General features: G+C 57.9%; 1 protein-coding gene across 2 annotated transcripts in view; it reads left to right on the top strand.

The window, feature by feature from the left end:
- Window positions 1-14398, top strand: part of FAM53B (family with sequence similarity 53 member B) — a 149840-nt gene that overhangs the window by 74433 nt on the left and 61009 nt on the right. For both annotated transcript variants that reach the window (XM_052660685.1, XM_052660684.1), the window contains one exon: window positions 4864-4918. In XM_052660685.1, coding sequence (XP_052516645.1) covers window positions 4864-4918 — 55 coding nt within the window. The remainder of the gene's footprint in view (window positions 1-4863; window positions 4919-14398) is intronic.

Here is a 14398-nt window from a genome sequence, read left to right as displayed (position 1 = left end):
GTCATTGCCCTAGTCTGCAGAAGGAAGCCACGAAGACGCGTGGTGATGCCCAGAAAGGAGCTCGGCCATTTTCTGTCTGAGCTGGCTCCTCATTAAATGATGACCTGAATTGAGTCTTATTTAAGTCAGGGCTTCTCAGTCAGATGGACGGCCCCTGGAACCTCCGTTTGGTCTCCAACTTCTTTCTTTTCTATGGAAGATGTAATTCCAAGCCTTCTCTGCTGATGTAAGGAGTCTCCCAGACACCAGACTGTGCCCTGGTCAGGGCGGGGGTGCTCAGGAACGAAGGTTTTGGAGTAGCAGGAGCAGCCCCAGGAGCAGAGCTCGTCATCCTGGGGACACAGCAAGCGCCCCGGGCACACACTCGTGTGTGAACCCCGAGTGTCTTGTGAAACCTCAGATGGTGAGAGCTTCCCCCCCACCCCACCCCGGGGGGCCATTCGGGCCTCACCACATCGTTGTCCACAGAGCAATGGGCTCATCAGCATTTGCACAGCGGGTGCAGAGGGCTTCAAGGGGTCGGGGAGGCTGGCTGCAGAACAGCACAAAGCAGTGGGGATAGGCCAGCCCTGGATAACCTGGAGTCCAGGGGGAGCCTCGGTGCTGGGCCCAGGGAGCATGGCCAGCGGTCGGCATATGCACGGGGCCCTGGGAAGTGGTGGGTTATGTGATGTCCTGGCCTGCCCACTGCCAGCCCAACCTTGTGGACGGGGTTCAGAAAGCGAGTTGGGGGCCCTGATCTTTCTTTCTTTCTTTCTTTACCCCAACAGGAGGCAGAAGCCCCAGGGGGACGTAGTTAGCTCATGACTTTCAGCCCTTTTCTGACCTTAAAGTTGCCAGCGTCCCGTTAGTCAACATTTCTCTACTGCTACTTTGATGGGATTTGTCTCCACACAAAACCAGTTTGAAACGAGCATCACATGAGGATGAAGGAAAAGAAAGAGGGGAGAGCTGCATTTTTAGGTGGGACAGGAGGGCAGGGAAACGCCGTTGCCCTCTACATATTTTGGCTGGTTTCCTTGTATCTTTTTAGTGAAGCAGGTTTCACTGACAAAGTATGCTTCCTCATGGTACTGGAAGCCTCTGCCCAAACACTGCTTTGAGCGGTTGCATGATATCCCTTCAAGTGGCCGAGCCTACTTCCCCCGTTATCCTTCTTGAAGACCCCCCATGAAATTGGCCAGGGTTCCTCGGATGTAAGCAGCTGGGGCCACCTCCCGCTGATACAGCAGAAGAGAATCCACTGGCATGATCGAGAGAGAAACAGGAGAAGAACTGGTGACAAGTCCCCGGAAAGGGCAGGGACAGGCCCGCTGGGAGGATGGTGGAGGCGGGCAGGGGGCTCCCCAGCAGGTGGACTGGCCCAGCACCCCTTCGGTCGGGGGGGGGGCAGGGGACAGAGCCCCGGAGCAGGCATGTCCGGTCAGCCAGGCCTGCCCTCTGCCGTGCAGGGGGCTGGGGTGGGGGTGGTGACATCCCATCAGGACACTGCCCAGTGGGGAGGGGAGGAGTCCCAGTGCAAAATAGGGGTGCTGTCAGCAAAAGAAGGGCACACGCCACCTGCCATGCCATTTCACACTCAGCGCGGTGGGGTTGTGCCAGGATGGGACACGGAGCAGGTGTCCCTTGTCAGCTCTCCGTGCGTACGACGGCCAATCCCCCTCACCCTGGGCGCAGAGTCAGAGGCTGTGTGTGTGTGGGGGGTTGTCCCCGACTTTATCTAGCTGATGCTGTCCCCCTCCCCTGCTGAGTTGTGACTTGGCAGGAGGCCAGTGATTTGGGAGGGCAGCGGGTTGCGTCCAGGGAGAGTCTGTTTCCATCGGCCCTGCGTTTGCCAGGCACGTGGTAGCAAGGGCAGGCTTGGGCTGACGGCCGGCTGCAGTGGCGGTGCGGCAGAGAAGCCCCGGGGAGCCCGCTGCAGGGTGGGGATGCTGTGGACCGGACCACGGCCTCAGGGAGGCTCGATCTCAGGGGCGAGTGGAGTGTGAGCCCAGAAGCAAAGCAAACTGATGCGCACGGGGTGGCGGGGGGGCAGCTTTTAGCAAGGTCCCGTGGAGAAGAGTGCGGGTGGGCAGGGCGTGTTTCAGCCAGGGAAGGCCGCCAGGGAGGCCACGTGACAGGAACCAGCCGGAGAGCCAAAGGCCCGGGCTGCAGTGAGCCGGACCGTCCCCGAGCAGCGTGAGTGAGGCCGGGGTGGACACGGGCTTGGCTCATGGGTGCCCGGTGGGCAGTGGGGAGCGGGGCACAGCCAGGTTTTATCCAGGTTGTTGTGAGCAGGGCGGCCACGGGGGCTGGGCCCCCTGGTTCTGCGTGGAGGACGGATGGTGCAGGATGAGCCCAGGACCAGGTCAGGGGCTCACCTGGTCCCTTGGTGGACGATGGTGGAGCTCAAGCCGGGCGGCGTGGGGAGCCAGAAGTGGTCATATCACTAGTGCGTGCCCCCCTAGCTTGGCAAGCAGGTCCTTGCTGGGTGAGTGAATGATTGACTGAATGAATGAATTTCGAGGGCCAGGGGCACCCTGCGTGCTACCCAGTGGCTCCTCTCTGCGGGCCCAGACCCCAGCCTCTCTGGTGCCCGCTCACGGGCCACATTCCCCGGGGAGGGGAGCCAGGTGCCCCTCTTCCTGAAACACGCCTGCTGAGCGAGAGATCGGTCAGTGGGCAGCCCACCCATGACGGTCCGCAGGCAGCACACCCCTGACGGTCCGCGGGCAGTGTGCCTCCCTCCGCGTCCGTAAACCTGGGCCCCTGGTGGCCCCTGCGTGTGCCAGGGTGGTGACACGCGGCTCCCGCCTCTTTGTGCCCTCCAGCTCTCCCTGGCCTGCCCTGCTTCGGGTTTCTGTGGGCCTCCAGCCTGCGCTAGGGCCCCCATCCCTGCCCTTCACGGGGATAACACTGAGGTGGGGTGGGGCTGTGGTTTCCAGTGGGTGTTGGCTCTGTGATATAAAGGCTCCTGCAGCGTCGGGGGCCATCCCCCTCAGCTGGCCAGGCCTGTGGCCTCGGCCAGGCCAACTTCTCTCTCCCCCGAACCTTCCCTGGGCGCAGGGCCTCCCTGGCTTCCACAAGCCGCGCTGCCCGGAGTCAGGGCTCTGAATGTCTGTCACACCTGCTTTCCACGCAGTGACTCTGGGGTCAGGTGGGCGGGAGGCAGAGGCAACCCATCTTTAACTTTTTCCAGGTATTTCCCCGGAGGGCTGTCGATTGGGTGGACCCTGGGAGGGATACCTATCCTGAAAACCTAAGGATTGTCTTCAATCCAAGGTGGGGGACTGGAGGAGGACAGCCCAGCCTCCCTTTGCACCCCCCACCCCATAAGTTCCTTCAGGACCATCTCTGTTTCCCGCAGGAAGCCCGCCCTGACCTTCAGCTCCCAGCGCCCATGGCCTGGCCCAGCTGCCTCCAGTCCTGCTCTCTGTCTGGACTGGTTGTGTGACCTCTAGAAAAACGTGAGCTTCTTTGGGGCCGAGGCCGCGTCCTTCATCTCTGTGTTCCGGGCTGGTCAGGATAGACCCTTGATAACCTGATCAGCGAACGCATTGCTGACCAAGGGCAAAGGTCCCCAGCTCGGGCAAGCTGAGGACAGGGGTGGGGAGCCCCTGCCAGATGCCAGCTCCCCTCTTATCTGGGGGGGCCAGGTGTTTCTCGGCAGCCACACCCTCCCTCCCCATCCAGGCTTGAAAAGAGCCAGGGCCTGCGTCCCCCCCACCCCCGCTCCCCGCTCCTGGGACCAACAGCCAGGCACGCGTCCCTGTCACTTGGGGCTCCACTCAGAAGTGAGAGCCCCCTATGACCGCTGACCCCTCCAGAGCTGAGAGCTTCTTTCACCGTTGTGCGCTCCACCCCAGCACAAGCCTGCACGTGACTCGTCGCTGGTACATGTTTGTTGAGTGAGTGGATGAGTGAATGAGTGAAGGAAGGGATGAGAGAGGCCCTTCTTCCTGGGGCCCCGACAGGCGTGGATGGTCTCCTCCTCATTGGAGGTCAGACCGGCCTCTTGACCTGGGTCTCGGCTAGCGCATGAAGCCCTGGAACGTTCCAGGCTCAGGTTACTGCGGCGCCGCGAGTGAGTGCCTTGGGTGCGGGGTTATTCTGGGGCCCCCCCCCCCCCCCGGCCTTTCACCCCGTGACCACAGTGAGGCGAGGTGTGGGGTGAGAGGGCAGAGGTGCATTGTTTACAGGGGACAGGGAAACCCCTGTAGAAATGTGGCATCAGGGAGTTCAGAGGCCATCGCCGTGTGTTGAGACCAGACGCAACCCGAGTTTCTGTTTCAGTTCTCGAGGGTGTCTTGACAGGCTGGGGGGCCCCTCCTGGCTGCGAAACAGCTTCCAAGCCATGGCCACCCTCTCGAGCTTCTTCACAGAGACAGGGGAGCTGCTCTCCTTGCGTCCAGGAGGGAGGCCTGGCGGGTGGCAGGTGGGCCTCTGCCCTTTGCTGGAGGCTCGTCCTGTCCCCGGGGACAGGAAGCGGTCGCCTGCCCTACTCCCCGCCCCGAGCTGCGGGGAGGCTGCTCTCCAGCCCCTCCCGCACCCTGACTCCGCATCACTCACGTGGACGAGTCCCCTAGTGTCAGGAGTCATGGGGCTCCCTTGTGTGTTTTTAAAGCCCGTTAACTTGATGGACTCCATAGCTCACCCGAGGCTCCGGACAAGAGCCCAGACCTAATTATGGGCAGATGTCTCTTTTAGTACTTTTTTTTTTTTTTTTCCCCCTCCTTTCCCTGATCTGACATTTCCCATCCCACCCCCACCCCACGCCACCCCCCCCTCCTTTAATTGTGACTTTAGCAAGGGAATCAGTGCAGGGTCATGTGCAGACGTGCTTCTTATGACTTGAAGAGTGATAGCTTTTCTGGTTGTTTGCAGCACACGCCAAAGAAGATGAGTCAAGGACCGACACTTTTCTCTTGTGGAATCATGGGTGAGTAACCAGGTGGCTGCGAACAGTCCTTCTCGAGCGCCTTCCCCCAGGGCCCGAGTCCTCTAGGGGGAGACGCTAGAAGCTCTTTCTGGACGCAGGCACAAGGAGCGGCCTTGGGGACTCTCTTCTGTGTTGTTGGAACTGTCTTGGTCTCAGCGGTGCTGGAGCAGGGCAGGGGCTATGGGGGCTGAGTGAGGGGCTGGGCGCTGGTGCGTGGTTTACAGACGTTATTTCCAGCAGTGGAACTGCGAGTTTGTGTCTGATCATTAAAGTGATCACGTTCATTTCTTTCTTTTTTTTTTTTAATTCAGAAAAATGCACCATTAGTGTAAAGTACAAAATAACAGTCTCACACAGCCCCAGCACCCAGCTATAACTACTGTTAATACTTTGGTATAACTTCTGTCCTTTGCAGTTTTTACATAGCCAAGTCCATGATGAATGTATGATTATTCAAAATTATTTATCAAAACTTGTTTTTGCTTTTTTTTCTGCATACTAATAGTGACCCATCATTTCCCTGCAGCATGAAAACTGCCCATCCCATGCGTTATAATGAGTCTATAGTATTGTCTTTTAAGGAGGTAGCTCGTTTCTCGGTTGTTGGGTTAGGACTGTTCTGTTGATGGTGACTCAGTGTCTGAATCTCGCTCTGCCTTTTGGATTATTCCTTCAGGTGGTTCCCAGGAGTGGAGTAGAGAGGCCGGTGGGTGGGGGGGGGCAGGCACATTTTCATTTTTAAGGCTCTCGCTTTGTGTTTTTGATATGCTTTCCAGAAAGGTTGCCCTGGTGCCCTGTTCCCATGCAAGCGTTAATTACCGTTTTCCATAAGGGCCCGAAAGGATGGCTGTATTGACTGTGTTGCTTCCTCTCTGCTCCCGGTGATCGGGCCGCTTCTCCTTGTGCCCTCTCCCCTGGACTCCTGCCCGCTTCTGGGACATGGCTCCTGATGAGTTTCTATAAGCCGGGCTTCCGTGGCGGGTCCCCTCTTCGGGATTTCAGGTTTGCCTCCCCAGGACTGCGTTCAGTGTCCGTGGCCTTTTGTCTTGGCCCTTTTCCCTCTGGGCACAGCGTTTTCTTCTGCAGGCTCAGTTCCCATAGGTGGAAGGTGGAGGTGGTCCTGGGGGGTCCTCATCACGTGTCACAGTGAGCGTGGTGCCGTGCCGGGCACCTGAAGTGCAGGGTCCCCCTGGACTCCACAGCTGCTCTAGGTGGCAGGCAGGGGCGCTCCGCTCACATCTGGGGTGGCACTCCAAGGCCCCTCAGTGGGCAGAGCTGGACCCCGGGGCGGGGGAATGACTGTTTGCTTCTCACTCTCAAGCCGCAGCTGTGTGGGAGAGCCCTGGGCCGCCTCCTTGGTGCTTGCCCCCTGGGGAAATGGAACCAGGGAGCTCACCTGGCCTTGGTTTACCCGTGTGACACACTTCTGAGGCCTGTCCCCACCGGAGGCTTGGCTGCATACCTTGGTTGTGGTTAACGGCTCTCAGCAAACCCTCCGCACCCCATCCACGTGGCCCAGAAGCCCGCCTCCTCACCCTCTTCCTGGGCCAGACCCACAGTCGGGCTGCAGCTGGGCCGTCTTCCTCTGTCCTGTCCGGGAAGGGGAGTGAGCGGGGCTCCTGGGCATACCCACCCCTCTGCTGCCCCGCCCCAGGTAGCTCAGAATTGAGCTGGACTGGTGACCCGGATGGTGGAACCCTTGGTCTTTATTTCAAGACCTTAACTGTCAGGCTTCCTCGGCCTTTGCTGTAAGTGCATTGCAATAAGTTAGAGCTCTCGACGGTTCATGATGGTGGTGCTGGCCCTCACACAATCACTGTGAACTGTTTACCTTTTCCAAGCCTCAGTTTCCTCATCTGTGAAATGGGTGTTGGGACAACACCTGCCTTGCTATGAGGTCTCCGAGACTCTCGGAAGGAGCTTGGCGCAGCGTGAGCGCCGTACTTGACAGGTGGAGAAGAAGGCTGAGCTGGATTGAGAATCCTGCTCCTGTGAGAGGCCTCCACGCCCCCAGGGACTACCTTGGTTACATTGGTGGGCGTTGGGTGGGGGTTGGTGCAGGTGCGAGTCACCCTTGTGGGGAAGGTGCTCAGGCCCAGGGAGCAAGGCAGAGGCAAGCAGGGGAGGTCTCTTCCCAGAGTTCCAGCAGAGTCCGTCTGAGCCTGCCGAACCCAGCAGTCTGCCTTCTGCCCGGGGGCCCCGAGGTTACAGGACGACTGGGCTGCTGCTCCTCGAGGCTCTGGTGCACAGGGCGGCCCCTCAGGAAGGGCTCCCTGGTCCGTGGGCTCTTCACCTCCACGAGGTCTGTGCCCTCCTGCTCTGCCGGCTGGCGCCAGGGCCCTTCCAGGCAGTGAAGGACCATGGGGTCCATGCAGTCACCCCCCCCCGCCCCTTCCGTGACTTCTCTCTCTCCCATCTCTTCAACTTTCTGTTGTCCTAAGCCCTTCCTTGATTCAGGAGATCCTGACCCACTTGACAGCACGTGCTACCAGAGCTTTTAGAAAAGTCGGCCCCAGTTCGGTTCAGGGTGCCTTGTTCTGGTCGGTATTTATTGAGTCCCTGCTCCGTGCCAGCGAGTCAGCCCTTGCCCTCGAGGGGGCTTCTGTCTAGTGGAGGAGCAAGGCCAGGGAGCGTGGATTTCCCCTGGATCCGTGTAAAGGGGCCCCTCGGCATTGTCCTCCTGGGCCTCCCTCTGCAGCCTGCACCTTGTGGGGTCCGTGGGATTTAAGGAGGCGCCGGCTCGCACGCCACCTCCGTCCCTTCCCCGCACTTGCTGTCGTGGGTGTCAGGGGTCCGAGGCCCTCCCCAGGCTGTGTGCTTGTGGAGGCTTCAGCCCGGGACTCACTGTGCGGCCACGTGCTGTGACACGCACGAGCAGCGGCCGCAAGACTTTATCTCTCCGTATCTGGTTTTCATAGCAAAGAAGACCGCCGGGGGCGGTGGGTGAGGGGAGCGGGGCGTGGCCCTCAGTAAAGATGAAGCCTCACAGCATTATAATCACCAAACCCCCTGCCTGTCTCCCGAGACAGAGGACTCCGGTTTTGGCCCTGATTAGTGGAATTCTTCCATGAGAGCTGAGGACAGCGTGGACCTGGGACTCAGGGCATTTCCCTCTCAAGCCCCCATGCAGGGGTCCTCACTGGACACCAGGATGAGCTGGAGGGTTTCTTGAGTGTTCATAAGAAAACCCAGGCAAGTGTGTTTGGTGGGAAGGGCCCGTTGGCTTCCTCTGGAGAAGCTGCCCTTGCCGGGAGCTCAGCCTCCCCTGCACCCACGGAGATAAAATGTGTTACTAATATCAGCGCTCACAACCGTGTTTTGGCTTTTAAATACTTCAGGCTTAGTTATCCTGAGCTGGATTGCAGGGCCCTCCCCGCGGGTCTTGTCCCCTCCCTTCAAGTTTGGGAGCTTGATACAAAGAAGTAGTTTTGTCCTTTTCCAGCGTGGGGGTGGGGAGACAAAGGCAGCATGACTGTGGACGGGAGAAGCAGGGTGGAGGGGAGCCAGGCCACGGCTGGCCTGCCCTGCCAGGGCTGAGTGCCTGGCTAGCCTGGGCACCATAGGGCTCCTTCTATAGCAGAGGCGATGGCGTGCCTCTGGGTTTCTCTCCTCACCTCCCAGACCATCCTCAGCGTGCCTCCTGGGCTGAACCAGAACTGCCTCTGCAAACAGCTTCTCTGGGGAGAGCCGTGTCTGCCCGGGGAATTGTGTTCCTGACACAGGAAACCTTGGTCAGGTGGCAGCTTCAGGGATGTGGTCCGCCCACCAGTCAGCTGGCCCGACAGGCGAGCCAGCCCCATTCGTGGCTGTGATTGCTCGTGGGTGCACGCGGGGGCCTGGCTGCGCCCAAGAGGACCTCCCCGAGCCAGGCTGGGGTGGGACAGTCGCCAGGGAATCCTCAGCCCGTGGCTCCCTCCCCGTGGCTCCTCCACGGTTGGGCCTGGGAGGTGCTTCTTCACGCTGACCCAGGGTCACGTGTGGATGGGTCAGATCTCTTTTGGTGAAACAGGGCAAGCGGGTGAGAGGGGCCTCCATTCACCACCCTGGGCTCGGCTCCTTGCACCCCGTTGAGCGAGTTCCGTGTTGCAAGGACTCTGGACTCTGCCCACTGCTCTCTCTTCAGCCGTCGGATGAGCCAGAGACCGGGAAATCAAACAATGTGAGCAAGCACGTGCAACCCCGGTTACTTCCGAAAGGCCACTAGGAGAAGGCATGTAAATACAAGTCCATGGACGGGGAACGAAACAATTCAGATGCTTTAAAAAGAAAAAAAAAAATTGGGTGGAAACCCATAATTACTTTAGGAGTTATGGTAATAAATTATTTATTAATGTAAATTATCTCACAGGCAAAGAACATAGAGGAAACTTGAGCAGAAGGATCATACATTATGTATAAAAAGGAATTGTAAAAATATTATAGCAGCCCTCCTTGTGCCACTGTGGTTCAGGTTTGTCAGCATTTTAATTATAAGCCCTTACTTTCCAAGTTTAATTACTTGCTGTTAAAGTCTGCTCTGTACACAGAAGGCTTGCTCCCGGGGGCACCCCCGTATCAGTTTTTACAGAGTACCCCAGTCGGCTGTGCTGAGCCGTGCAGGAGGAAGAGACTGCATTTTGAGGTCGGGTAGCTTTTGGTCTTTTCACCCTCCTGCCGTTTGTTGCTGAAAGTGGGCTGTGATTGCAGCAAGCGGGGGGAAAAGCCAGCATTTGGAGGTTGAGCGTTTCAGGTTTCCAAGAGCACACGAACACAAGACTGAAACGAAACAAGCCGCAGTGAAAACGAAGCCAGAGTTTCTGGTCTCTGCCGCTTTTTCAGTCTCTCCGAGATAGCCACACTGCACATCATCCTTGGACCCAGGGCCTCCTATAAGAACTGATTATTAGCCCAAATAGGCTAGTACAAAAGTCCATAAAAAGTGCCTAGGACTGACTTTTTAGAACTTAGCTTTTAAGGACTACTCTTATTGACTGTAGGCACTGGTGGGGTTTGCCCATCTCTAAAACGGTGTAAGGATTGTCCATGTGGAGTGCTTTCAGTCTTTCCTTTCACCACCTACTGGTTTCAGACGTTTCTGATACAAGGTACAGGATGGGATGTAGGTACAAAGTGTAGTTGGCACATGATGCCCATTGACGGTTGAAAAGGGAGCCTGCCTGGCTGCCTTCTCACCCAGGCTGGCCTGACGTGGTGGGCACGGGCGAGGGAGTCCCAGAGGTGCCAGAGGGCGGGGAACGGCAGCTGCCAGACTGGCCGTGGGCACCCCCCACCCCTGCCCGGGCGTGGTGCCTCTCCAAGCCACTTCCACGTGGAGAGACAGTCGTTAGGACGTAGCCTGGCCCCGCCGTGGGAGCATGGCCTCAGGAGTGCAGACTGCTGAATTGGCGAGTGGCGTGTCCCTAGGCAAGATGCGAGGCCATCCTGTCCTGGAGTTGGTCTCCCCAGCCGTCACGTGGGGGAGCACTCTGCTGCCCTGCAGGATAAGAGCTGTGCTTGGGGTATGCACTGAGGCTTTCCCTCAACTTCAGCAAGGATCCCACTGCGGGGTGGGGGGGCCCGCGGTTAGCTAATTAACAATTAATGCGGCTATATTGACAGTTTCCTGAAAAGCTCTTTCAGTGGCCAGTTTCCTGCTCTGTGTCACAGTGCCCAGCTTTGCTGCACACGTGGGTTTGGAGTTGAGTCCCTGGCCGCTGCCCATGGCCCATGCCCTGTGCAAACACACAGCCAGGGTGGGAATCCGAAGGTGATGGATGGAACAGACCGCTCTGTTGCTTCGGAGTTTTCGTGGCCCTCATCTTTTTCTCTTTGTTTCATCTTTGGCCCATGCTGTGCGGCATGTGTGGGATCTCGGTTCCCCAAGCAGGAATGGAGCTCTATCTATGACCCCTGCAGGGGAAGCACAAGAGTCTCAACCACTGGGCTGCCCAGGGGACGTCCCGCCATGTGAATACCAGCTTTTCCCTACAGATTTCTGGAGGTTGGGGCACAGCAGGAGGTCCATTCAAGGCAGGAAGGGGTGTCACAGGGCCCCAGCCCATGCTTCCGCCTACAGATGGGAGACCAGCCCACGCTCCCAGTGCCCAGTCTGGAGGGGTTTACACCTCTTCACTGCCTGGGGATCCCCACTGGCCCTCTTTCTGTAAGAGAAAGAACCCCCCATAAGCAGTGGCTGCTGCCACGGGCCACCCGCACCTGGCTGGTGACGGCAGGACCCCAGGAACCCCCTGTACCCCCCAGCCTGTCAGACATCTCCCCAGTGCCCTTCCAGCCCGCCTTCCCTGGGTGGGGCCGGGGAGCTTTGTCTCCAGCCATCCTGGCCCGTCGTTCTCCGGCCCTGGGCTGAGGTGCTGGGCATCCTGTGTTGTCCCTGAACCTAAGATGCATGGACATTCTCTGATTTATTGCAGATGAAGGTGGGCATTGCCCCAGGCTGAGGCTTGTGCAGGCAAAGCCCAGGAGCCTTTTCCTCCTGGCCCAGCTCTGTGTTGGGTCTCCATCCTGGTGACTCAGGGAAAGAGGTGCTCCCGTAGGCCAGGGGCTCCTGAGTTCATTTAAAAGCATGCGGTGCCTCTGTGGGCTAGGTCATGCCATTGTCCTGTGTGTGTGTTTCCACCTGTGCTCTTTTCATAAGACTGATGTAATAAAGTGGGCTCCAGAAAGACACTGAGTTTCCCACTGAAAGGGTTGATGAGCTTCTCCCCTGCCCTAGATCGGGCAGAGAGTGCTTGCAGCCCAGAGGCCAAGTTAACACAGCCCCAGCCCCCAGGGCAGGGGAAGGGAGGCTGGTGTCAGCACAAGCAGACAGGTGTGAAATCCGAGAATGAGTCAGCCGCCCCTGATCCGCGCTCGGCCCGAGCGGCTGCAAGAACCTTCCGTATCTTCGGTCTGTGCTTCAGGTGTCTAACCTCTTCTAGAAACCACATTCTGTTGTGGTTATGTCACCATAGAGCGGCCTCCAAACACGGCATGAAGATAACCCAAGGCCGTCTTGTGAACATAATATGAAGGCTTGTAGTCCACTAAGAATCTGGGCGCCCTGGGAATTTCCCTCCAAGTTTAAGGGCAGAAATGGGAACAAGAACATTTGAGGTCACATGTTATTTGTGTTCCTCTGGGTGTTTTCTTCCTCTGAGCTTGGAGATCCGTGCACCCAGCAGCCTCTGCCCTGCCCAGTCAAGGGATTTCGAGACCAAAGCCTGTGAGTGTGTGTGTGCATTGCCGGGAGGGGGCAGAATCTGAGTTCCTGTCCCCCAGGTGTGGGCGTCAACTTCTTCTGTGCTTCCCAGAAACCTCAGGCTCAGTGGGGGAGCCTCAGCTTGGGAAGGTCCCTTGGAGGTCATTTGGTCAAGTCCGTCTGTGAGGGAGCTAGATGGCTTGTGTGATTTATGTCTTTGCGTGGTTGGCCCCCACCCTCTGTAGAAAAAGCCCCGGGTGTGTGTATCCTGCACACACACCCACACCCACTCCCGTGTATAAACCTCAAACTTGTGAAGATTGGCCCAGCAGGGAGATGGAGAAACCTGAGCTGCCCCTGAGGGTTGCAAGTCGTGGGGCCACCGAGAACTTAAGCAGCCGGGGCCACTGTCCTGGGCCCATACCATGTCCGCTGGGGGCTTGGTGCTCGGACCTTCCCTGAGAAGCCGCAGGCCACGGCATGTCTTGGGGGGGTGGGGGGCCTCCCACTAGTCACGTCACGTGAACGGTCAGCCTCTCAGGCCTTTCCCACTGGCTCTCCATCCAGAACACGCTGTGCAACTCGGGGTCCCCACCCCTGTCCTATGAAAACGGGACCTCAACGTACTCTAAGGGCAAAGTCATCCTTCTCCATAATTCTGCTTTCTGTCGTTGCCCCAAACAAAGCCAGCGTTCAGTGATGTTCTGAACGCAGGCTTGTAGAGACCAGCATGGTCCACCCTGCAGGAGCTTCCTGGTGTGTCTGGATGGTCTGACTGGGCCTCCATGGAGGTGTCTGAGAGACACCCAGGCCCCTGTGCAGCCTGCAGTCTCAAACAGTGGTTCTCAACCACTTCACGTGAAAATAACCCAAGGAGTCTATTAAAAGGCAGGTTCCTGCCCCTAGAGATTCTGTGTATCGCGGCAGGGACTGGGCCTAGGAATCTGCATTTTAACATCCCCAGCAGATACCCCTCTGGTGCTCCCGAAACCCCTCTTTGATTACACCCAAGTCCCCGTTCCAGACACACCCCAAGCAGGAGCTCAACCACCCGAGTCGCCTCCAGTGTTGTCATCACGGCCGCGCTGCTGTCTCGTGAGCCCGTCCTGTACTCACAGGCCCTGTGCGAGGCGGGTTCAGTTCTCAGGCTGGCTCTGTGCAGAGGTTACAGTCAGTCTTCTCATTCTGTGGATGAAGAAGCCGAGACTCAGAGAGGTGAAGTCACTTGCAGAGCTGGGGCTCGAACCCAGGTCCACAGCCTTCCCACCACACTGAGTCCTCCAGCTCAGCGGACTCCCCGTGGCCACGGCCATCGTCACTGTTGAAAGAGTTACAGTTGTTTGTGCAGAGACGGTGTTGAATGGAGGGGCGGGGGCGTCTGGCGTCCTCCCCTTGGAGCCTTACCGAGGCCTTCTGTACAACGTGACAGCGTGCCCAGTGCTCAGGGCGGTTTGCCATTAAAAATTAGCTTCTATTCCTGTTTCTTTTGTTTGGTGACCTGACCCAGCAAATCGCCTTCTGTTCCCTGAGCAAAGGGGGAAAACACACGGGCTAAACATAGCCTCGATTGTTTTTACTTTTCTTTATGTTGTACTTCTTGAAGTGATAAAGATAGAAACAATTAAAATATTATCTGCTCCGCAGACAGAACAAGTAGCCACCTGGCTGGTGTTGACACGCAGTAGCAAGAGCTCAGAATCGGGCAGGGTTTTGTGTTTTCACAGGGCCGTGGCCACTGCCAGGCCAGCCAGTGTCCCAGTCAGTTCCATACACGACCATCCCTGGCCCCAGTGGGTTGGGGAATTCATGGTACAGCCCAGGTTGGACCTGCTTGGCCAAGGGCAAGGGATACACAGACCACGGTGTGCTGTGTAGCCTTTATCTGCTCTGTATCACCCTTCCCTCCCTCCACCCCGCACCGGCTGAGGTCTGCTGTGTGCCAAGCCCTGTGCTGGGTGCGGGAACGTCAGGCCGGGACTGCCCTCTGGAACTTGTAGATCAGCAGACGAAACAGACACGTAAACAGATAACGAAGGTTCAGTTACTGCGAGACACGTGACTGAAAGTCTAGGCAAGGCGCTGCAGGTGCCCATAGGTTTGTGTGGGAAGGGGGGGACCTGCAGAGGAGGCGATGTTTGAGTTGGCTCTTCCATGGGGAGTAAGAGGCTGGTGGGAGGATACAGGCAGGAGAATAACATCCCGGGTCTCCTCCCCCTTGGAGGAGGAGCTGCAGATCCATGGTGGTCACGTTGCACCCGCATTTAACGAGTGCACTGAGTTGAGAACGGATTCTGTGAATCCTC

This window comes from Budorcas taxicolor, chromosome 23 (assembly GCF_023091745.1).
Source record: "Budorcas taxicolor isolate Tak-1 chromosome 23, Takin1.1, whole genome shotgun sequence".
In the NCBI taxonomy this organism is placed as follows: domain Eukaryota; kingdom Metazoa; phylum Chordata; class Mammalia; order Artiodactyla; family Bovidae; genus Budorcas; species Budorcas taxicolor.
The sequence above is the reverse complement of the archived record's forward strand: the minus strand, read 5'-3'. Positions and strand labels throughout refer to the sequence as shown.